The sequence below is a fragment of the Phalacrocorax aristotelis genome, chromosome 7 (genome assembly GCF_949628215.1).
Source record: "Phalacrocorax aristotelis chromosome 7, bGulAri2.1, whole genome shotgun sequence".
Lineage (NCBI taxonomy): Eukaryota > Metazoa > Chordata > Aves > Suliformes > Phalacrocoracidae > Phalacrocorax > Phalacrocorax aristotelis.
The window spans coordinates 13,721,614-13,747,759 of NC_134282.1; the positions used below are offsets into that span (position 1 = coordinate 13,721,614).

The 26,146-nt window shown below is 38.0% G+C and overlaps 1 protein-coding gene across 2 annotated transcripts in view; it reads right to left on the reverse strand.

Moving 5' to 3' along the window:
* The window catches only part of PLOD2 (procollagen-lysine,2-oxoglutarate 5-dioxygenase 2), a 56,249-nt gene that overhangs the window by 9,411 nt on the left and 20,692 nt on the right, over positions 1-26,146 (reverse strand). For both annotated transcript variants that reach the window (XM_075098877.1, XM_075098878.1), the window contains exons 4-11: positions 21,845-22,008; positions 19,935-20,047; positions 18,350-18,413; positions 17,480-17,577; positions 13,907-14,008; positions 9,531-9,656; positions 7,926-8,047; positions 969-1,073 (exon numbers count right to left, since the gene is read on the reverse strand). In XM_075098877.1, coding sequence (XP_074954978.1) covers positions 969-1,073; positions 7,926-8,047; positions 9,531-9,656; positions 13,907-14,008; positions 17,480-17,577; positions 18,350-18,413; positions 19,935-20,047; positions 21,845-22,008 — 894 coding nt within the window. The remainder of the gene's footprint in view (positions 1-968; positions 1,074-7,925; positions 8,048-9,530; positions 9,657-13,906; positions 14,009-17,479; positions 17,578-18,349; positions 18,414-19,934; positions 20,048-21,844; positions 22,009-26,146) is intronic.

Genomic DNA, 26,146 nt, shown 5'->3' on the forward strand with positions numbered 1-26,146 from the left:
CACAGTGACACTTAGCTTGCCCAAAATTTAATAGAATCAAAAGGAGAAGTCTAAGTTGACCAGAATAAAATGAATAAAATGGTTCTTTGTTTCACTGGGTGCCTACTGGTAGATACATTTTGCAAAGCTTCTGTTTTTTCCACTTACAATACCTGGCTTTTAGCCTCTTTCTACAACAGTAAACATCACAAGGAATATAATGCAAAGGACCGACAGCCACACCTTTATTTAAGCTCCACCCCTTCTCACTAGTAGGTCAAAACAGACATTAATAGTTAATCTTTCTGTGATACACCTGAGATTCCCAGATTTGTTACGAAGAGGCAACCACCACCGACCTACCTAACGTGGGAAGTTACAAACTGTCAGGAGGGAGGTACACAACATTCACAGCGGGCCCAGTCTGCTGAAAGATGCTGCTGATAAAGTCACAGCTTTGTATAACTTAAGAGATCATACTAATATAAGGAAAAACCGGTCAGTACAGCTGCTTATTTCCAATACCTTTCTACTGTTTTATTGAATATATGATTTAAAAAGAAAGTAATAATACTGCAGTACTAGAGTAATAAACTCCAGGGAGTTTGTTTGGTTTTGTTTTGGGAGTTTTTATTGTTGTTTCGGGTTGGATTTTTTTAATATTTTGTGTGTGAACAACTCTGAAATCATTAGTCAGTGAAATCTTAATTCATTTCATAAAACCTGCTTACACCACACCATTCTCTTCAGAGGAACTCTGGAGCATTTGAAATTCACACCAGGAATTGTTGCCTGACAGGAACAAAATGCTTTGTGAATTCTTGGACTCCAAGCCAAGAATGTTACGATCTTTGGCCATCAAACACCACAGGTAAACAAATACGATTTAACTCTGCAAGAAGAGACAGGATCTTATTTTCTCTGGATGGGCCCCAGAGAATCCCCCTCAGGTTTGAGGAAATTCTGTAAAATCAAGAGATATACTACACCTGTTCTGTTCTATCAGTATTCTTAAAGTTTTTGGGTTTGTCAGCACAACATCTGCATCGATGCTGAAGTAATATTCACATGTTTTATCCTGGCGACAAAGGTCCCTAAAAATACAAAAAGGAATGGTTACCTCACTCTTGCCCAGAAAAGATTCACAAACAACAACAAATAAAAACCAAAAACCCAAACCACAACCAAGCGCTCTACTCATACATTGCATTAAAAGCCCTCTGCAGTGTAGTATAATAAAAGAAAGGTGTCTTTAGATTGCAGTAGTGTGATAAAAGATTTAAAACCATGAGTCAGATACCTTATATTTTTCTTTTAATAAACTAAGTGATCTTTAACCTTTAACAAGTTCAGTAAGAGCTACTATGCACTGTCCTAATGGAAAATGGGGGGAAGGGATGGGGACAAAGCCACTAATTTATATAGCTGAATATCAGTACAATTCCATCATAACAGCTTCAAACATTAAAATTATTTTACCGTTTTTGCTTTGAAATGTCTATAAACATTGTTTTAGTTTAAGTTCCACATGATTTGATTGTTTGTGATTGTTTTTGCAAAGGAAAAGATCTCTATCACTTCAGATGATCTGACAGACGGTGGATGCGACAGGCTACATACAAGTCAAGGCAACTGCTGGCATGGCTTCCTGCCTGCTCCTCCTCCGTTCCTCTCCACTACTTAACACTTCACTCAGCTTTTAGTCTCTCTCCGGTAAGGATTACTACTTATCAGCATCTTTTGGGTGTTTTTGTTCAAACTTTTTTCTGCTCAAAGGACTTCAGAGGTATGACTTTGTTGGAATCACAGTATAAGGTAAAGCTTTTTTATTTGATAAATTTAAGCAATCCTTCCACTTCAGACTTGACCACTGAAGACGTACTAATGATTTGAGCCACATTTTTAAACCACCAAAATGACAGGAACGGTCTTCCCACTACTGCTGAAGTCACCGTGTTTGGACACACCCCAATACTTTAAACCTTTGATCAGCCTCTGGTTCTGCTTTAACAGACTTCTTCACTGACAGTTTTCTATCTTATGTATACATGTTTTTATGACAGCAATTCCTCAATCAGTACTTTCTTGCATAATTTCCCCAACTGAAACCAGCAGGTTTTATTTTGACCATAACACAGCCCAGCAATTAAGTCTTTGTGGAATTTTCCATTACTAGCCTATTTTGTTCAAAGCTTTACAACTACTGAACACAATTCACACGTAGCTTTATCAATAGTGTAATTACAATTATTAACACTAACCTGACTTTCATATTGCACTTAACAACAGATCTTAAATTTCTTCAAAAAATATTCAGCTCCTCTATGTTCATTCTACTAACGAGGAAACTAAACCTGAGAGACCAACAGACTGGATGCTAGTCCAGGGTTCCAGCCACAACACTGGCCAACACCTCCCCAAAAGCAGCTAAACTTTTGGCTGCTTAATGTTTTTAGTTATGAAAATGTGAAAAAACAAATGGAACAAATTTATATTTAGTTGTAGGCAAACATGACTGGAAAATTGATTACACGATTTCAAAATGTATGATCCTTCAACTTTTGCCTTCCCCCCCCCCCCAGCTTTAAATGCAGAGGCAGAGAATTTTCTTAAAACCGGACCAATGGAATAGTGTTGAAAATCCTTCTGTTCTTCGTTTACATAGTAATCCAAAACACAAAATATAAATTAAAAGTTTTGGACTAAGTCACACTCTGTCATTCAATAATCTATTGAGAACTCTCTGAAAGCATTACTGCTTTAAATAGTCTGGAAATTCAGCTACTTCAACCTGTGTAACCAAGAACATGAAATATATTTATTTATATTTTTATATATATATTTGTGTGTGAGTGTACATATATTTAAAAAGGCCAAAAATTAAGGCTACTATTCTGACCATGCTTTATGTCATTTTCCCCCCTATTTCTTTCTGTACAGCATGAAGACTGGATCACCAAATGGCAAAACTAAAGCGTAATTCTCCTTGCATTTCTAGATACAAGTCACCATGTCAAATGTGAAGTGTAAGTTTTGCCTTTGCACTTTAAGGTCACTAATAAAAATCTCCACAAAACACTTCCAGTTTCAGATATACAGAAGAACAGTTGTAAAAGTTTCTGTCAGAATTAATAAATCAAGCCTACTCTTAAATTCATGCATCTTCTCTTTCAATGTTGCCAAGTAGCTTTCCCAAGGAAATAAAAGTAATCCTGGATATTCTCATGCTTTAATGTATTTCCTTGTTATGTTGTATGCTAACCTCTGCAAATGTAGAGACCCCAGATGATATGTGAAACTATTTGTTATGTATATCCAGGTCGCAGCAAGGAACAAGTGGAAAGTGCTTTCTAGCAATACTCATATGTATAGTAACATACTTCCTATTCTAAATTCAATGGTTAAAACCTTTAATCTACTTGCTTTACTCTCCACATGCTTATAAACTAAGAGCAAATATTGAAAAGAAAGCTCCATTTTTAGACATAACTTAAAGCCATTTCAGTGTAACGATTAACAAATTTTGTAGAAGGCCAAGATTTTTTGTTGGAAGTGTGACAGGAAGCTCAGCAGGTCAGTTTATAGTATTTTGCAATCAGAGCAATGTTTAACTTTGCTTACAAACCGCAAGCCCATCTGGAACAGCGACCTCATCTGAGAGGGGAAAGTGCCACTGCTCTTCATCAAACTTTCCACTAAGATACCCCAAGGGGCTAGTGATAAGACATACAGTCTACTCAATTTCTTTACCATTGAGTAACATGTATTGGGCTTTTTTAAGACATAGTTTGAATTTGTAATTAATCAATATATCTTTTTTTATACCCCTCACAGTTTGGAAATACAATTCCAGATGTGAACTGTGAGTCTGAAGGGAGAGCACTTACACCATTTGACAGACCTCTGAAAGAAAAGGTGCCCCAGATACAAGTCTGCAACACTCACTGAAAGACGAGGTAACGTTGCCTGCCATTCAGGATTACATTTTGCATCTCTCCAGTTAGCCACAACAGTATAAAGAAACTCTTATCACCCATCGCTAAAAACAAACAAATGTAGCCACAAAACAGATAAAGCACTGATGTTTAGTTTTGTATCTCAGGTTTAAGTATTGTTACCACAGTTACCACGCCTGGAAGTTACTGAAATCAGATATGGGTGGGAAGAGTTGTTTTTCTTCTGCAACACTCAAAGTTCAAAATGTTCTTCCTCCATCTGAAGCTGAAACCCAAAACTGCTGAAGTTCAGGAGAAGCAGTTCCAGAATATCCAAGTCTCCAACAGAAATCACTTGACATCTGGGAGACACAGATTTAATCCCTGCTCTTCCTTTAATCACAGCCAAGATACCTGCACTGCTCGCAGGACTGAAAGGGGGGAGTCCTGCATCCATGTCATCATTTGTCAATACCAATGGGAGCTTGGAGACATTGACTTATTTCTTCTAACTTTCAAGCAGCACATAGGAGACCCTAAATTCAGCTCAAAATTCAACAGTGACATCAATGAACTCTAACTGATACTGACCTCTCTACTCTTCTTCCTGAAACTTTTGAAAGCTTTCAATGTAAACTTTCATTAAAATGTGCACATTCCCACTAAAAGTTGAGGTAAATCACATTTTTAATAAAGTTCAGGAAAAATCCTAGCTAGTTCTATTACTAGTATTTTTGAGGGAGGTAAAAAAAAAAAAACTAAAAAAGAAACCCTAAAGTTGTAAGTACCGGGGTGGGGAGAAGGTCATGGAAAATAACCTTTTTATAAATAAAACCTGAGAGAAGTAAATGAGAAATTCCTGTATTTCCACACTTTCTGTTATCGCTTGAACATATCTCATGTTATTTTACATTTTATTCAGAACAAATTCTGTAACAGCTGGCTGAAATCTCATCTCCAAACAAGGTAAAACCACAAATCAGCCTTTTCTAAAAGAAGAAAAGACTAAGTGTAAGAACTCTAATATATTTCTTGTAGACAAAGGCTTAAAAGAAAACCAACCTACAAGCAAAAAACACCACCGCCATGGAATATTTTAGGGTTTCAAGGGATGTAAGTGCAGAGAAAATACTCAGACAACATGCAGCTTTTCTTCTCTTTATTCTACCTTATTTGCCTCCCTTTTTGTTGTTTCAGCCCACAGTAAGGGAAGCTGTGCACTCGTGTTTGCCAATATTGTTGAATTGTAACAAGTCTTTGCTTAGTGCACAGTTTTGGGTCCTTTCCAACACCTATCCAACTTTCACAAGTGCAGAAGGGGGCTTTTCATGTCAAGACAGAGCAAGAAAGTGAATACTTCAATTATTCTTTATTATGTGACTGAGAAAAGTAGACAGATGTTTGCTGCATGGCTACGGGTGAAATGTTACTTTCTCCCATTTGTACTGACATAAGAGAGTCTCATTTACTGAGAACCTCACTGTGATTTATCACCACTTTTTACTGAGCCAAAAAGGGGAAAAATAAAAGAGGTAAGGAGAAAACTGACGCAACCGCATTATATACTCAAAAGAATTATATCAAAAACAAACCAGACTTCGAATGCTTAAGTTCACTCTCTTTTTTTTTTACTCCCCTTGTTACTAGGCACTGAACTGTATTAATTGAAGCCTGTTTTGCTGCTTCAGATAAATAGACTTTTGGTGTGAAATATGGAAGTGAGACCAAATTAATTCTAAAACTACCGGAAATTAACAGAGATATTCTAAAATCAGCTAATTTGGAAAGAGAGAGAAAGCAAGTGTTCGAGACAGATGGAACAAACTATCAGTCAATAATGCAGATAGAGGCAGAGGAAAATTAATATTCATTTGTCTGATATCAATCTCTAAATCAAGCCATTAAACAGGTTTGAAGTATCACTCTTCTTAAGTTATTCCCATGGCAGTATTAGTGAGAAACCAATGAGGTTATGTTGGAAGCCAGCTGAAGGGTTCAAAGCAAATAATTTTTTATAGTATCTGCATTTGCCATGAAGGAAAGTAAAATGAGTTTTTCAAGAGAAGTTGCGTGATGTTCACAAGGGCAGCCAAGCAGACCAGGAGTGCAAACAAAGCATCAGATGAACTGAACCTGCTTCAGTCAAACTGAAAGGAGCCGTCAAATTATATCTACACTGTTCACATGAAAGATCTTACTACTAACAGTCATACTTTCTGGATTATTCAATTTTTGGAATGGTCTCATTCCATATGCATTATACTTCACATTTTTTTTCTATATGCTAGGTGTCTCTTTAGGATGAAATCTTTATTAAAAAGGCCTTTCAAAGCAAGAGCAACATGGGTCAAATCATATCCAGACAATGGATAGCACTTCAGTGTCGTGTATCCAGTGGTACACATCACAAGTATGATTATCTGCCTCACATAACAGAATTTGAAATTATTTTGTGCAGTTATACATTTGAATTACTGCTTTTTATACACAGATCAAGCAAAAATGATATATCATATTAAAATCTCTGTCACATTATTAGTCAGTAGGTTCTATCAAAAGATGACCGGTTTAAAGATCTCTGGGTGAGATTTAGCAACAGCATAGACATTGTCTACACTGAAGAGTCCGCCTTATGGTGTCTACATAACACAAAAGAGGGAAAGGCAACTCCAGAAACTCCACCTCAGTTACGTGTAACATACAGTACTTCAAAAAGTTTGCAAACATAGTACATTTGCTTAGAGACTGCTAGAAAAACAGGATTATTTATAAGCATGTGACTGGTTGTTTACACTACCACTGGACATCTGTAGTGTTTCTTAGAAAGGCTACAGGACAGGCTTGGACCTCAGTCAAATATCAGTTTCCCAGTGGCTTCAGCACAACAAAACCCCATTCAAACAAATTTCCAAGAACACAATGGAGACTCAGGACTAGCCCTTCATTCTTCCAGTGGATGCCATGAACAGCCCATGGTATACTCTTTACCTCTGAATATAAAACAGAAGGGCCTTTTGAAAATAATTCCTCTGCTCTGACAGTCATGGAAGATTTAGGAGAAAAGAACACCAGGTTTAAAAGCTAAAGAGTTAGATTCCCTGGTAAGAATGAAAGAAAAAAAAAAGAGAAGGAAATTTAAAAGAAAAAAAGGAAGACCAAGGATAAGAGAAAGTCAATTGCCTTTACAAGCCCTTTATTTTTTTTCCTGAAAGCAGAAACTTCTGCTAGGGTACTTCTAAAGAATATTCCCATCTCTCTGAACCATAGGAACAAATATAATTCTGTCACCTGTAAGCCCAAGTCAAACTTAACCATGCTTTTACTTAAATATGTCATTTAAAAAAAAAAAAGACAAAGGACTAGGACAACAAAAGCACAATTGTTAAATGTATATCCGATGCAAGAGGTAATTCTAGTCTGTGAAATCACTCTGTGATAAGTTAGCTTGAAAAGATTTTGCATAAAAAAATAAAACCAAATCCATTTTCAGAAGATACACTGCAATTAGAATTTCCATTTATATTTACACCTGCTTCCACTTTTTTAAAATTACATCTACATATAATTTTCTGCAAAAACTTTAATGAAAAGCTTGTTGTATTGTACCATCTATTTTAATTCAATAGCATTCTTTTTAAAAAAATTAAGCTTTTCAGTTTATGTTTATTATGTTTTAATATATACCTGTGTTTGAGATAACTAGAATGTAAAAATTATCTGACACCTCTTATTCCTCTATAGTCTACTATCATCTACGCCTTCATGAGAAGACGACAGATTACCAAAGTAGTCCAAACCAGAGAGATGTTTTCTAATATAAAAAGCTGTTGGTCATTGTGAAAGAAACTATAAAATACTCAACAGCTTTTATCTTGTTCTACCACACAAGCTCCCAATCTGTATCTTAAGATATAAAGTTGTTAGTGTTTAAGATGCAAAATAGTATACAAAAAGGATGAAAAGAATGTTAGCATATGCATCATTATAACAGATTTATAAATTAGAATTTACATTCCCATGTTCCGGGCTTCTGCTTGACTCAGATTTTCTTCAGGTCCAACAATTTTTATATTTCTGATAACGTTCTTGGCTTTTTCCCAGAATTTCTTGATGTGCTTTTCATGGTAAACCTCCTGTAATCATGTTAACATTGTTTATAGTGAATGAAAAGTACAAGTTGCTGTGAAATCATAAACATAGTGTCCAAGAACACATTGTATTCTATGCTAAACAAACAGATGGCAAACAGTATTTGAGGATATTCCAGTATGTCATTAAAATAAGTTGTTCCTTCCAAAATTTTAGCAAAAGAATCCAACACACCAGCAATATAAAGAAAAGCTGAACCTCCAGACCAATGATGCAAGATTCACAGATTATTTATGCAATATTTTTTCAGGATATTTATTTTATGATCTTCAAAATCTATCCTATAACCTCAGTGGCACACTGGAGTTTTTTTATGCCACTCCAGGTGGCTTCAGAGAGTGAGCTACCACATGTACCCAGGTGGCCAGACACAGTCATTGTTTCTTTAAAATGTAGTCACAGTGATTGTTTCTAAAATTTCTAATTACCCTGCCTCTAATTTAAGGGATCTCACCTGCATGCAATGCTTCCAACCCCGTGCCCTCCTTTGTAGCTTTTGCATATTATGAGAATAATTAAAATATTGGGTTGGTTCCCACCCCCAAGATAAAAAAAGCTATTCAGTCTTTTGTATTAATTTCAAATACCATACAACTTCTGGCTGAAGCAAGGGAACTTATCATAGCCTACAATTCCTATGTGCATATCATATTTATACCTTTAACACCCCCTTACAAAAGGGCATAGAAGACTTTAAAGATAAGCTCTATTACTCAGGCCTTTTGTGCTATATTAGCAGTAATGCATGCCAAGTTGAAAAGGGCAGAATTATACTTTCCTCCCATTTCTCTTCCAGCCCAGTTTTTTTTCAAGAGACTTACCCACGTTTGTCACCTAACTCATGAAAACAGCAATACTGAAGACACTGGTGAAATATCAGCAACACCAGCTGATATTTTTGATAGCAAAAAACATTAAAAATATTCAAAAAAGCAACTTATCTGTACTGCCATTCAATATATACCTGGACACACCAGTCTTTCCCATGGCACCCAGCAGGAACACCAAGAGAAACATAAATGCACTGGGGTATCAACAAGATAAAAAGCAAATCTAACATGCAATACCTTTCGGTCACTCCTGAAGTGGTCAGGCAGTTGGCCTAGCTGATCGTTGTAGGTCCCTTCCAACTGGAACTATTCTATTCTTGTTCTCCTCTATTGTTCTGTGTCAATCAGTACTTCTCCCAGAAGCATACACTTAAAATACAATCTTTTCCTTACTAAAACAGAAAGAATCTAAGTAGTTTCTTTAAACAGACTTCAGTAAGCACTGCCACTACTTCATTTAATTTGTGTATTTTTCCACTTCTGCATAATAAATTCTGAAATCTATTCTGAATTCTGAATCTATTCCTATCCAGTTTAGCTATGTACATATATAGAATCCATATACTCCCTCACACACTTTCATTCATAACTTAGTTTCCAAAATCGAAGCTTTGCACAACAGTAACATCATACTTACATTATTATGAATGAAGATACTGAGTGCCTCCTTTGGGTAGTCCAGAGTCAACAGTCTGTCTAAAAATTTAGGTAGGAAAGGAGTGGGTTGTTCAATGAAAACACCAATTTTTACTCTTGGATATTCCTAAAAAAAATGATATTTTGACACAACGAATAAGACTTGCCTCCTTTCTAAGATTAGTTATATTAAAAAGCAGCTAATGTAATGTTTAGCAACTTAGGCCACACAGCTTTCAAACAATCAAAATCAACTAGCTCAAAAGTGCTATGCCCCCTGTTTATTTTCACTGACTTCATGAAATAAGCAAAGATAACGAATTTAACACATTTCTAGAAAACTCTTTGAATTCCAGTAACAGAAACTGGAAGTGGAACATAGTGTATTATGGTTTTTAGAAGTCTTACTTTAAAAAAAGATAAACTTAAAACGGCAAAAAAAGTATGTTAGGAAACATACCTAGAACTGCATGGAAAATTCAGTTTTTGAAAGTAACATACTATATATGTTAAATTTGCAAGAAAATATAGGGAAGAAGAGTTTTTTAGAAGTTGTTAAAGAATAAACACAACAAAATATTTGACTTATCTGTACTTTAAGCCAAAGACTGCAATTCCCTTCCATACATTTATATGCACTATTTCCCCATCCACTATAAGTGGGCTCTGCATTACTTCTCTACTCATTGATTTTATTAAGACCTTTAATGAACTAACTAGAGCTTCTCCCCTTGAATCCAAGGATACTGAATTTCATCCACCTTATTTTAATGTGAATTCACATATTTTGAAGAGTGGTCTCAATTGCTGGTTTGTATGTGCTTGATAAAGAGATTGTGACCACTAAAACAAACCCAGACAGCACTTTTGTGTATTCCTAAAATATATGATTACATTATGCAAGACCAAAATTTAACCTTTGAAGGCATCGACTCCTTCACAAAGAAATGAACTGATTAAACAAAGATTTTTTCCACCTCAAACAGTCAGTTAGTATAAACGCCTAACCCACTACAAGGCTCGGGGAGAAACCTTACGTGAGTATAAAAGGCTGCAATTTAGCTTCCCTTAAGCGAGCCAACACCCACTTGAAAAGTGTCTGGATAAACCATCAGTGCATGTTGAGACTTCAGTGTCACTCTCTACATCGGAAATCCAGAAACATACTGGCAAGTGCACCGGATCAGAAACATTAGGCACCAGAGTTTACCCTGACTACCTCCTATTCACAACTTCATCTGCAAACCTAATACATACTCATGCAGACATCCTAATAACTTCAAAACAGCTGATGAAGACAAGTACACTGACAAGTCTCGAAAAAAACAACTGTGGCATTCTCTGGCAACCACTCCACTGAGGCTACCAATAATAGAACTGCTGCAATAATTTATTTTGCATATTTCTGTAATTCTAAGGCATCTTCCTCTTATTCTCTAGGACGAAGAGAAGCAGGTTAAGGCTGGATCTGCAAAGGCTATAGGGATAATCAGGAATTACTAACACTCCTTTGATACACCAGAGTGTGAACCGCTTGGCTCCAATGTCTACGCTAAAATCCCAGGAGTGTGACCAAAGCAAAACAGTGTTTAAAAAATGAAGAAAAAAAATTCCTGCAAACTGCATCTCCTCAAAGCAGAGTTCAACAATGGTTCACCATACTGTAAGAAGTTGTCACTGCATAATCTGAATCAAGATCAGAATTAACAATTTTAATACCCAGCATTTTGAGTACATCAAGTACTCAGCAAAAAGTTTCCAGCAAAAACACTTTGAGAATACCCAGTCTGCACCGGGATGTTACATTTTCTGACAAATTTTCTCATTTTCACTAAGGTCATATGGTTTGCCTTTTAAAGCTTACTTTTTTACAACCAGTAGGTGAGCATATGACAATTTTTGGAAGAAATAGAGGACAATGCTCTGTGTAGTCATACTGAGACAAAGTCCAGGAACCCTTGCTGTAAGAGACACCAGTGAAGCAATAGGACAAGTGAGGTCATCCTTTCCAACCACACCAGGATGTCTCCACACCAGTAACAAACTCTAGGATTTAAGAAGTAGCTCTAGGGTGATTTTGTTGCCCAATTTAATTTAGGTTTTAGGAAAAAAAAAACAAAACACAACTTTAAAAGTAGCAAAAAATTACACTCATTGAGCCAAGGTGCATTCTTCAACTTATTTACCATTTCCTTGTTTTGACCTGGGCAGGCAGCTAAATTTGGGAGTGGCATGGGCTGTTGATGTCAGCAGAGGAGAAAGCAGTTACTGAGTGTTTCCACACCTCAGCTGTGGCCAGAGCACAGGAGGCCTTGCTCCTGTGAAGAAGATAAGGACCAAGCAAAAGACTCTGTTTTTGGCTCTCAGCTCCTTCACAGGTAACCCCAAAACTCAGTTTTTCATGGGCCACACTCCCAGCACCTGCTCACACTGGCCATAGTAGTACGTCAGGCTCTTCTGCTCATCCATCGCAGAAGAACCTGCACAGCCCATGGCAATGCTTCCACATGCCTCTGCCTTGCATGCACTTACCCGACTTTCACAGAAGGAATTATATCCTTGTGCCCATGACAGAAAGCAGTATTATTTCAGGTCCTTGTTCTACACTAGAGTTTATGTTTTGTCTTGCTAAATTCAAGGTCTGTAGGTAAGCCTAGCCCAAAACATTGAAACCACAACACCTATGCATATCGAGTCAAGGACCCATTCATGCCAAAACTCACCTAAAGGGGCTCAAAGCCCAAAACATAGTTGGTATCAACAAATCTGATTCTCTACTTGCTTATGAGAACAACAAACAAAATCCTCAGAAGGTACATGTGCATCAATGCATAAAGTTAAATAAAGCAATATGAGAAGAATGATTAGAGGCACAAAGTTGGTATTGCTCTTTTCACTGAACTTTTCTTGTTAAGCAGCAACCAGCCAGGCCAGAACAGAAAGTGTGTTCAGAAAATGAAATACTGCTTGTACTCAGAAATGCCTGAAGTAAACACTTCCACTGAGGCCAAGGAAAAGTCTCGTTATTTCTGCTGGCAGAGTCAGTGAGGAATGAAGTCCAAAGAATGAATTACAGTAAGGAGGACATGTTCCAAGTAAATGCACATAAACTATAGGAAGCTATCCAGTAAATCACTGCAAGTTACTCCCCATTACTGGCTTTAAGATTTAACTGCTACCCAACCCTGTTTTAATTGCCAACACCATTAGGAAAAAGTTAGACAACTTATTTTCCTCAGGTAAACTTTACGTTGAGAGTGCAAACACTATTTCAGTAGAACACCATTCGAATGTTGTATTTTCAAAGCAAAATTGAAATTTAAAAAATATATACAAAGAATACGGAAGTTATTACAATTCCAGCAATAACTTTTTAGATTTATATTCCAGTCCATAAGCTGCTTATTGTCCAGAAAGTCTTTCACTTTGTCTTTTCATTACGAAGATAACAATCCTCTACTTCTTTCATACTATCCTTAACATGATCCTCTACAACCTGTTCCCATTCAAATCTTCAATACAGAACAGAAATGAAACAGCTGCTGGAAAAAGCCTGTTAAGAATAATCAGAATGTTCTTTTAAGTCCAAGCCTTCTATTTCCACATGGTAAATCTTAGTATTTACTCTGCCTAAAACTTACTGAGTACAAGCCAAAATATTCGTAAAGACACTAAAAGACGTCATGCTTGGAGCCAAAGAGCCAAAATAAGTTCCCAAATATTTGACATATGCGCACACAAATGCGTACGTGTACGTTTGTCCTACAAGAATCTGAAGACTGAACTGATATCTGATCTTAGTTACATCAGATTTATTCTACAGATACACATTTGCATATACAATACAGATACCTGTATCAACCTTTACAAGATTAAGTTGACTATTTCTCTCTATATCTCTCAGAAAGCAGTAACATGTAACTACGTTACAGTTAACTGTTAACTTCTATTTGTAACAGAAATTATTGAACTGATGCATATTTAAGCTTTTTGTAGGTCTGCATTTAAAAATCTGAGATACCTAAAGAGTTTTTTTACATCTCCAAAATTCTAATCATTCACTTGAATTTTGCATGATCAAAAAAATATTCATTCACCCTCAATGAACAGATGTAAGGATCTGGAGGACTTTTGGGGATGGGATCATCTTCAGTAATATTGGGGAAGCCTATATTATAATGCATGCATAAAAACATTTATAAAAGTAATATTTCCAGTAAATTGAAATTCCATCTGTACAGTTTCATATCCCAGAAAAAATAACCTGAGGTGTCTACAGAACATGATATAGCATACTGAAGCTGCTTTGCCTCAGAAATCACTATACACTATCAAACGCATTCAGAAGGATTTTGTTCTTGTGAAAAGTATTCTTACCGTTACTGTTGACAGGTCTAGTAAGTCTAAATCGCAAATACTGCAACCAGTTTCCCGTGTCCAAGCATTGGGGATATAGTTGCCCAAATAATTCAAGTGAATCTGGTAAATAAGTGAACAATTCAGATTAATGAAATGTACATGCAGGTGGTGATTTGTACTTTCTAGAAAATTCAGGCTTACTCACCGAGCCCCTTATACCTCAAGGCAATTGACTGTCTTTCATTTAAGAAAAAAAAACCCACAAACCCAATCATACAAAAATAGCTGGTAAAAGCTTTTTCTTCTTTTCATTTACAAACCAGAGATGATATTCTCCTAGCATCTATATTTATAGCTTCAGTTAAACCAAAAAGTTGTTGCAAACATAACAACTGCCAACTAAATGCTTGTATGACTTCCAAGGCACAGACTATAGATCATTCAGTTCTCAAAAGCTGCTGGGTGTGATTTAAAGCCAAACAAAAATGATTATAGGTTAATTCTTTTCCTAAAACAAACAGTGACCATACAAAAAACATATAGGAAATGTAGAAGAGAGGTGCTCAGGCAATCTATGCCAAGGTTCAGAAGCCAGGCAGTGGGATCCATTTTAAAGCAGCATCTAGCTTCTTAACACATTTTGATCTGGCACTGAACAAAATATGTACTTTTTCTGTTGATGGGCTGCCCGGGCTGCCCTGTCACCCTGAATGCCATGGGAAGTTTGTGCCAAACTTCACTCTACTGCCATTTGCAATGGTTAAGGGAACTCATGCCAAGGAAGGTCTGCCTGAGTGAAGGCTGCTATCGATTCCTGCTCTCCTGCCCTCATCAAAAATTGGACAGATGGAATGTAAGTTTGTACAGAAAAAACAATCCAGCCAATACTCTGTCTGCATTTTATCATATTTTGGGTGTTGATTTATGCATATTGAAAATCATTCTAGCCAGAGCATACATAGAATTGCTTGAACTCAGTTTCAGGGATGTACAATAAAGTCTACCAAAAAAAAATGAATACTTCACAAAAAAGCCATTACAGCTGAGGAATCAAAAAATACATGTTAGGATGTCGGGATAATTTAGCATCCTTTTTGAAGTAGTGTCTCTGACTGATGTTATTTACTAATCTGCAAACTAAAGAGATTAAATATAAAACAGAACATTCTTATAAATAAAAACGTTTACTGTTTGGAGTTAATTCTGGGAATTACTTTCACAATAGTTTATTTACTAACTAGTGAAAACTTTTTTCAATCCCATGATATTATTGTCCTATTCTATGTTTAAAACAGAAGAATCTAATCACATTGACAAAGGGATATAGAGCAAGAGTTTCCTGTTTTTAAAACTACATCACTATATGCAGAGATTGAGTTTTGATTAATGAACTTGTGGATTAGTATAACGAGTTCCAACCTAAAACTGCTTGCCCAACTGCAAAATACAGAACCTTTCTTTTCATTGGCAAAGTGCCGACAAAGCCAGTGATGATAGGTAAGTTGAGGATAGAGTTGAGGCAAAGTAACTGTAGCAACATGGAAGAAATTGGTCATATATTTCACCATTTCTGAGTAGTTATAAGCCAAACAGATAAAGGCATAGAATCATAGAATCATAAAGATTTGAAAAGATCATCAAGCGCAACCATCAACCCAACACCTCCATGCCTCCTCCATGCCTCCTAACCATGTCTCTAAGTGCCACATATACACATCTTTTTAACACCTCCAGGGATGGTGACTCCACCACCTCTCTGGGCAGCCTGTTCCAATGCCTGACCACCCTTTCAGTAAAGGAATTTTTCCTAATATTGAATATAAACCTCCCTTGATGCAACTTGAAGCCATTTCCTCTTGTCCTAGTTACTTGTCGCTAGTTACTGGGGAGAAGAGAACAACACCCACCTCACTACAACCTCCTTTCAGGTAGTGATAAGGTCTCCCCTCAGCCTCCTCTTCTCCAGACTAAACAACCCCAGTTCCTTCAGCTGCTCCTCATCAGACTTGTTCTCCAGACCCTTCACCAACTTTGTTGCCCTTCTCTGGACACGCTCCAGCACCTCAATGTTCTTCTTATAGAGAGGAGCCCAAAACATTAACACAGTATTTAAGGTGCAGCCTCACCAGTGCTGACTACAGGGCACAATTGCTTCCCTACTCCTGCTGGCCACACTGTTCCTGATACAAGCCAGGATGCTGTTGGCCTTCTTGGCCGCCTGATCACACTGCTGGCTCATGTTCAGCCGGCTGTCAACCAGCACCCCCAGGTCCTTCTCTGCTGGGCAGCTCTCCAGCCGCTCCTCCCCAAGCCTGTAGTGTTGCATGGGGTTGTTGTGACCCAAGTGCAGGACCTGGCACTTGGCCTTGTTGAACCTCATACCGTTGTCTCTGGCCCAACAATCCAGCCTGTCCAGGTCCCTCTGCAGAACCTTCCTGCCCTCCAGCAGATCAACACTCCACACAAGTTGGTGTTGTCTGCAAGCTTACGGAGGGTGCACTTGATCCCCTCATCCCGATCATCAATGAAGATATTGAACAGGACTGGCCCCAACACTGAGCCCTGGGGAACATCACTCGTGACTGGCCGCCAACTGGATTTGACTCCCTTCACCACCACTCTCTGGGCTCAGCATCATTATAGTCACTCATTCCAAAGATGAAATACAGTACAAAAACTAAGAAGACGCAGTCTTTGGTGTAGTAATGAGTTTCAAGCTTTATTTCATTCTCCTGGGAGGTATTTTGCCTGAAAATATGGAGCTACAGTAAGGAACATGTATTCAGAAGAACTTAGAAAGAAGCCATGCCCAATCCTTCCACCAACAGAGACTATTAGAAATGATACATCTTTACACTGCTTTGCCATGTAACAAAAAAATGCAACTGCCAGGTGACTAAAACGTAGCCATTTCTCTCAGAAAAACCGTGCCAGGTCCTTTGGACTACTGAATCCTCACACATGGACAGAAGCTGCCAAAACAGCAGTTTCACAGGGCAGACAGTGCTCTACCATGAACCCAAAGCTCATGAGCCACAGGTAAATTGCCGGCAGTGATCAATGACACTGAAGATGCAATAACAAAAGCCAGCCGTGTGTGTATATATGCACACACACACATATTTTTGCCTATATACATCTTTTTATGTGCCAACACATATCAAGGTCTGCAGTAGGATCAAGTGTGTACTGCTTTGTACCCCAGCCTGTGACTCTTGGTTAGATTTTTCTCTCCCTGAAACCTATTCTTCTGATTACCATTTAATAAACAGATAGACTTTCTTTGTTAGCTTCAAGAATTGTTTTGTGACAGTGAACAAATTAATGTAAGTTTATTCGCTTCTAATATCCCATGCTACAATGAATTTGGGAGCATATGAGTCGTTTCAGCAGCAATATCAAGTTACAGTGATAGCAGAATAACATGACGGAGAGAGCTATTAGAATAGGGTTTTTTATCATTGCAATCCTTATTAATTGGAAACGAACAGTGGTGGTGTGCTACAAATGTTTCAGACTCTTCCACCATTGTTTCTGCGTCTATTGAAAATTGCCCTCTTTGTACAAAAATAAAAACAAACTGTCACTCACTTTAGTTGGACCATTTCCATGAATGGTGATCGGTAATGTGTCATACACTGAATTCCTTGCTCTCACTCTTCCTTCTTCAAATTTCAAAAGGACTTCATCTGAAAATCAACAAAGGTCATACAGTGATAACAGTTTATAAATAAAAGCTAGAATTTCAGAGTCTAAGTTCTTGCTGATACAATGATAGCAACAGCTGGGTATGTTGCCAATGTTACTTATTTGGAAGCTTTTGTTCATTGTTTTAACTAGATCTCGAGCTCTTTATGCGAAATAAGGTTACATCAAACTTCAGCATTTGCCATCAGTAGCCTTCAGTCTGAATAAAACCTGCTTTAAAAATAAAACTTATTTTATGCAAATGTTATCTATAGAGAAATCATAGTTATTCCAGATAAATCTGATTATAAAGAGTTGTTCCATAATCAGAGGTTAAGGGTAAGAAAGGAATTCTGCACAGATACTATTTTTCAATTTAAATTCAGGACAATTAAATAAAGGAAATTCCACATTATTCAATATACTATTTCATCATGTATAGCCATTTCCTTAAGAACATCTAAAATGCAATTTTGATTACCAATCTTACTTCTATAACTAAGTTTGTGAAAGGCAGATAGAAAAATGGTTCTTAACTTTATTGCTAACTCCATTTATTGAAAACTATTGTTTCCATCTTAAATCAAATATTTTAGCAATGGGAGAAATCAATTAATATTAAACCCAGAAGACCTGTAACTAATCTGGTAATTGGGTTTACCCATCCAAATACTTCTTTAAAACAAGCATATGTTTAGGGAATTATATTTATGGTTAAGCAAAGAAAGTGTTAATAACAATTAATAAAACACAACGTGCAAATAATACACTTACCAACAGCTCCATTTAGGGTCTGGAAAATTGTACATTTGTGGTCCAAAGTAATGTTAACGTGTTCCTGAAATAAAAGTGGCAAAGATGTTGAGGCATTCTAAAAGCCAATGTTTTTACGATAACGTTACAGTTATACTGCAGCAGCAGCAAGCAATCAGGCAATTAGGGCTAATGTGTAGTACAGTACCCAAGCTCAGCACCATGGGGGTGTTTTGAATCACAGTGCAGTAGTGCACTGTGCAGAGGTACACATTTTTTTTGCCTACAAGAAAATCTTTGTTTAGACAGCTAATTACATTACTTTTGACTTTGGTGCACAGTCAGCTTTAATGTCTCTACACACTGTCCTTTCAATTGCATATCTAGCATCTGACTTGCATAAAAATCAACTCAGACATTAAGGGCTGGAAGGAATGCCCAATGAGGAGCAGTTAAGGACTTCGGGCTTGTCTAGATTGGAGAGAAGGAGGCTGAGGGGTGACCTCATTGATCTCTGCAGCTTCCCGAGGAGGGGAACTGTAGAGGGAGCTGCTCATCTCTTCTGCATGGGATCCAGTGATGGGATGCATGGGAATGGTTCAAAGCTGTGCCAGGGGAGATTTAGACTGGACATTAGGAGGCATTTCTTTACTGAAAGAATGGACAGACACAGAAACTGGCTTCCAAGAGAGGTGGTCGATGCGCCAAGTCTGTCAAGTTTTTAAGGTGCATTTTCACAATGCCCTTAATAACATGCTTTAACTATTTGTCAGCCCCGTATTGGTCAGGCAGTTGGACTAGAGGAATGGTGTAGGTCCCTTCCAACTGAAATATTCTAGTCTATTCTATTTCTGTATCTGTATCTAAACATGCCTGGTGTTTCAGGCATAACTTAATAGAAAAACATATATGTGTTTCAGAAACTTCACATCTGACTTAAGCATACAAATGCTCAAAATCAACCTCAAAATTCTGCAATGTCAGTTTCTAAAAGTCTTTTTGCATCGATGCGTTGTTAACTTCCCTTAGTCCTCTTTTTCCAGCATCAGGGCCGTGCCTCTGATATCTATCATGCTTTAACGCGGCTACTCAGCACAGAATTTTGTTAAGCTAGGGCACACAGAGGTCTTCACAAAAATTTACAATGCAGCTTCATTGAATGTATCTGCCCAAAAAGCTAGGAGTGAGAGGCAGCTGCAGGCAGGATCTGAAATGGCAGTAAGCCAAAATATAACACACTGGATCAGCAAGTATTGCAGTGACACCCTGGAAAAATGCCACATTTTCCAGCTGTCAAACTGCCAAATACATGGGACCCTCATTGAGATGAATGTGTCCAATCATATACCTCAGAGCTATTATTTCTAACAACGAAGAACAACCTGCCTGGGTCTGCAGACAGCCTGAAATAATATATCAAGTCATGACCCTTTGGAAGCCTGTTCATCACTCCGACAGTAGGAACCTCCGGTGAGCAAACACAACCGTCAACATGGCACTCCGGAATAAAGAGACAGCATTCCTGTTATTTTTATCTCCTGATGTTTTATGAGGAGAGGCATGTTATTTCAAGCAGAAAGAAACAAAAAAGTTAGTTACTACCTACCCTTGCCAATGGGTCAACATAGATTTTGGTGTAAAACAGCTGGTCATCATCATTATCCTGCAGATTCCATTGCTGCACAATACGATTTATATATGGAGCATAACCAATAAAGCCTGCAATATCAGACACACATAAGTTATTTCCATAAAAAGCACTACTCTGCCAATGCTGTCTACCAGTCAGGGACTTCATTCTGACTCTTTGGTGCCAGCAAAGGAAAAGCATGAAATTCATACATCTTGGCTCAATATCCAGTTTTCTTCCTGTGATACATACCAGTTCTGTTTTAGAGTTCATAATTAAGGATCATTTTTATCCTGTGCTGGGTTTGGCTGGGATAGAGTTAATTTTCTTTCTAATAGCTAGCATGGGGCTCTGTTTTAGATTAGTGACCAAAACAGTGCTGATAACATAGGGATGTTTTCGTTCCTCTGAGCAGGGCTTACACAGAGTCAGGGCCTTTTCTGCCTCTCACCCCACCCCACCAGCGAGTGGGCTGGGGGAGCACAAGGGGTTGGGAGGGGACGCGGCTGGGACAGCTGACCCCAACTGACCCAAGGGATGTCCCACACCACATGGCGTCATGCTCAGCATATAGAGCTGGGGGAAGGAGGAGGAAGGAGGGGTTCATTTGGAGTGATGGCATTTGTCTTCCCAAGTAACCATTACATGTGATGGAGCCCTGGCTTCCTGGGGATGTCTGAACGCCTGCCTGCCCATGGGAAGGAGTGAATGAATTCCTTGTTTTGCTTTGCTTGTGCACACAGCTTTTGCTTTACTTATTAAATCACCTTCATCTCAACCCACGAGCTTTCTCGCTTTTACTCTTCCAATTCTCTCCCCCGTCCCACCAGAGGGAATAAGCGAGTAGCTGTGTGGGGCTTAAATCACACAGCCACTTGCTGGGGTTAAACCACGACAATACTAATGCTATTTTAAGGAAAAAGAAAATAGGAAACAGATCTTTTTAGGATGGTCCTGAGAACCCCAAAGTATGAGATTAAACCCCTACTGTTCCCATGAAGCCCATCTGTGGAAAAAGTTTCATCAATCGCTTCTTGCTGGCAGAGAAGCCTGAACCTAATACTGCCAAAAGTACAAAGACAATTCAATTCAAATCCAATATACATTAATGTTTAAGGAAGGAAAAAAAAAAAAAGGGAGAAAAAAAAAGAGCAAATAGGTGAGGTAAAGAAGAGAGAAAGGAACAGGGACACTGCCAGATCTACACTCTGCCCAGGACCACGTACCTAGGAGAAGTGACATACTGTGCTCTATAGAAACAATATCAGTGTCAGTGCTGTATTAATCAACTGCAAAATTATTACCTAAGCTGTCATTTTAAAGAGGACTCCAGAATTAACATGTCATTGAGATTAACAGGAGTAACTCACACTTCTCTTTGAATGAACTGCCTAAGCTATGTTGACAGGCCAGACAGAGTTACGAGCACATCTACATTGTATACAGAGATCCCCAAGAACAAGGTAGCCAAGTGAGGAAATTCTGTGACCAAGCTAAACTCTGCCTATAAATAGCATGTACTGCTTTGACTGGGCTTGTACACTAGATTGTTTCTGAAGTCGACACAATCAGTAGCAACTGAGTCATCCCTGCACAGCATTTCATTACAATGCACAGTTGCTTGCTGCGCTGTTACTTTATTTACCTGCTTTTTACAAATTATTGCCAACAAATACTAAGCAAGTTTGAATGAGAACTATTCTTGAGCACAGAAGAGGAGCTATTCAAGTGGGGAGGGAGAGGGGAAGAGGAAGACAGCAAATCTAGCCCTTGATTTTATACTTGCGGAATTCAGGAACAGTTCCACGTACAAATACATAAAACAGATAACAGAAATGAGTCATGTTCAAGTTCAAGAGTTTACTGTGTTCAAGAATTACACTTGCCTCCTGAGTTCAGGAATCGTTTTCCACTCCGGACAGCAGGATACTTGTCAGCCAGCCTTTTATCTGGCCAAATTAGTCCATCTGCTGCAAACACCACTTTATGATTAGTTTCCTGAAATTTCTTTAGCAGTTCTTCTGGGCCTCCCGCAAAGATAACATCATAGCTGAAAAAGATGAAAAGATATCCATTAGACTAGTTTAATTTTAATGCTTCTGTGTTCAAAACAACAAGTAGCTGGACTATTCAAATTTTAAAAATCATACAGACAGTCCTTTTATTCTCAAAAAGGACTCCTTAGATCATGTTTTACCACCATGTAAAAGTCCTATACCCTTCCAGGAGAAAAAACTTCAATCAATACTATTTATCCAATACAGTTTCCTCTTCTATTTACATTGGTTTTGTGGGTTTTTTTAACCTTCCACATTTTGGACATTCTTTTTCCTTCATATCTTGTCTACCTGAAATTCACGTCATGTATTTTGAGTGAAAAATATATTTTGTCCTTTAGAAATCTGTTTATGTGTTTAAGAACAACAACAACACAAACAAAAAAAAATATTAAAACTTAGCAGATGAAATAGAGTAAGACTGAAAGATGATTTAGGTGACTCTCCCTGGGAAGCTCTAGATGATCTGTTCCAAAACACAACAGCACTGACTTTCTCCTGAAAAGCCTTATCAAGAATGTACTTAGATATTTCTCAATAAAGTCTAGTTGCCCCTAAGCTTAAACTGTGCTACATGCTGACAATATACAGATTTCTCCTTTAACCTCTTTAATCTCATGAAGACTTCAGAAGGCTCTAAACTTCACAATATCTCCTTACGAAAAGCTTCACCTACCTTTATGTGTTCATCAGATCTGACTCCCAACTCCTACTGAGGACAAAGACCTAAAGGTGGAGGGCTCATCTCTAAAAACAGCAGTTACCCACAGCTGAAGGTCAGCACTACCCCAAAACAGAAACAAACACACATAGGTTTGGCAAAGGTCATGTACAAATGTAGTATCACAAACCTAGTGGTTTCCTGTTGTTGAACCATATCTAGATCAATGCCTCTGAAAAAAAATTCCCAAACCAAAACCTCAAAACATGTATAAATTATTAAATTCTTCAAAGTATCTTTTGTTTGTACCTGACATCTACATATAAAAGCATTAACGTGCAAACCACTTCAAGGTTCATTTTACACAGCATGAAACCATGACAGTAATATTGGAAGCACGCCATAGATTAGCCTTTGGCTGAGGAAGCAGGATATTTGGATTTAAAGGCAGCATCTCAGCCTCACAGCTTCCTCATCTGAATGCAGGTATATTCTTATTCCACACACCTACCTTAGTAATGGAAAATCATCAGCCCTGATATAGGGCAAAGGAATGGTACAGCTACCAAAAAAATCAAAAGGTCTAACCTTGACCAAGATTTTGTTCTTGCAAAGTATTTTGGCTGGGCTAAGGAGGACGACAGCGGTACCCCTGCCTGCAGTACACAGAACTTTTTGCATTGCAGTATATTACTTAGCAACAGTGCCAACAGATCAACCATTACTGGCTTCTGGTACTTCTTTATTACAGTTCTGAAATTACTTCAAACGTCCTAAAAGAACTGAACAACAGCTGGCTTATAAATGGAAAAGAGAAGATTTCCACTGCAGAGCAAAGTATGAACCCTGGCGAGGAAGTGTGTTATGTAGTCTATATAAAGTAAGCGGGTTTCCGAAAACTCTCACTGCTTTGTTTTTCTGTAACTTTGGCAGAAGAATGTATGAAAAAAATACTGTACATTTTGGAGCTTCCCCAGTTTTGCAAAAACTGCTTATTTCTGCCCAAATATACACAAGTACAATTCCCTCCCTTTTCCATTCAATTGCTGTAGCCTGATTCAAAGCCAGAATGAGCCTGAAGAACAAGCAAGAAACAAGAGACAAGTTGAAGACAGACAAAAACAGAGATTTGTCTGAGGCTTTAACTTAATAGCTTATGGCAGGCTGTGCTTCTCCTCTTTGATCAGGTTAGTGCTGCTGCAATGACTTACAGCTGCAGGAAGGAACCAAACACCCCTGGAACATTGCTTCCAAGGACTGTCATTCTGGAAAAGAAAGCCAAAGTTGAGCAACATGCTGGGCTAGCCACCGGCTCTGCTTGTGCTACTTAATACAGCACAGTTTATCATACAAAGCACAGTACAGAGCTGCTAAACTGCATTACCAATTATTGTAAACTTTACACACTAATGGATATTATGCAGGAGTAGGAATCCAGCATGGACCTACATTTTCCACTAATTTTCGTGGCCCTCTTTTTTCAAGTACTGCCACCACACCTCTACCCAGGCTTCCACCCTCACTGCCAGTCTCCCTGTTAGCTGCTTTATGAGGCTCCTGCTTATCTTTCCAGGCAACAGGAAAACTTACAGAGTCAAACTAAAACCTATAAATCCATCGTTTGTCTTGCTTATCTGCTATGTCGGATTATGTTCAGCCTACCTAGCACTCAACTCCTACTGTAAGGGAGGATTCACCTCAGGTCTGTACCACTAAGACCATCACAAAATGGGTCCCAGGGCTATTCTTGACAGTTTATACTCTTTCTATGGGTGATGCACATGAATTACTTTAAATGGGGCTTCAAAATTTGACAGGGGAGAAAAAGTGTGGATATATCCAGGAAAAAGCAGGCTGCCTTGGCAAGCTGGAAAAGCTCAGATACTCTTATGTATTCTTCATAAATCCTTCCAATTAAGTAGAAAGCAAGGAAAAAGAAAAAGAAGAAAAAAAAACACCACACAAAAACCCAAACCCCACACCAGAAAGTTTCCACCACTCCAATCCCATTTCCTGAAGCTCCCAGATGGCAGATGCTTGGGGCTGGAATCCACCCATCCCTCCTCCCCTTCTGCAGTAGCAAAGCACCCTGGCTACACATTCAGTGCTCCCAGCAACACAGGGAAATGGCAAGGGTGGCTCAGCGCCTCTAGAATTGAACACGTAACTTCTATATCCACAACTTTTATAACAACAAGGACATGTTACTACTGGAGCTCAAAACACAAACAAGAGAGGGCTTAGTCTCTGCAACTCAGGTCCCATATTTCATCGTATTTAACTGGACTGTTCAGCCACACAGCCATTTTGTCATTTACACTGTATGCCCACCAGGATCACACTTCAACCATTTCAAGATACATCGAAAATTTAATTATCCCTCACTTACTAACAAATGTTAAACAAAACAAAAAAAAAAAAAAGAAAAGTGCTGAGAGGCTTCAAAAGTCTTCCATGATAAAATAGATGGCTCTGGGAGCTCTGGATGAACAATCAGAACAATCCACCATTTTATCCCGTCTACACTGGCTATTAGCCAGTTCAACCTAGAATGGTCCAAAGTAAACCAGGGGTTAGCTCTTGCAGAAACAAGCCTAATTTAAATAGCATTCCATCTGCGGGCAAAGCATTTTTCTATCTGTACCTAGACACAAGCTGTTCACAGAACTTCAAACTATTTCCAGAATTGTGAGCCATATTAAAAAACTGCTCAAAAAAAGGCGAGAAGCTAAGCTTAAGTGAACAGTTCACCAGTTACAGTAAGTAAACCAGACACTTCCTTCCACCCAAGATTAATACTCCAAGTGCTTCACAATGAACATAATGAAAAACACTTGAAAAAGAAAAGAAGTTCACTATATTTGTCTTTTCCAAACTTACTGCTACATTGATTAACATTTAAATTGCAAACCAGGATTCCAGGAAACAAAAAAGCTCATTAGAATTAAAGCATAATGCTAGAATCAGCAATCTACTTTTTTCCCTATTTGGAATCAGGTCCACTGCCTTCAAATCAATATGTACTTGGGATTACAGACCTCAAGAACTTGGGAGGCCTTAAATCCTGTGATTTTTCATGGCAAGAAAGATTATGGCATCGCCACTTCAACACACATGGTCCTCTGTACTCTCTCATCCATACCAGCAGACAGCCTGTCCCTCGAGAGAATAAATTAAGTTGGAGAAGAATTTGAGCTACACCCAAATTTGATAACAAATTTGCATATTTTACGATATAGGGGGAAAACAGTGATGAATCAAGATAATAAATTTGAAAACAAAGAAATTCAATATAAGTAGCAAATATTTGGGAAACATTTGATTCATCTGAGCATTTACTAAAGAACAAAATAATCTCCCACATTAATATTTAAAAGTTTCAGTTATTGCATGATCAGTAGAATAACACTATGAACAAGCATGCAATACATTTACTTTTAGAAAGATACTTTTCTCCACTTACCGAATGC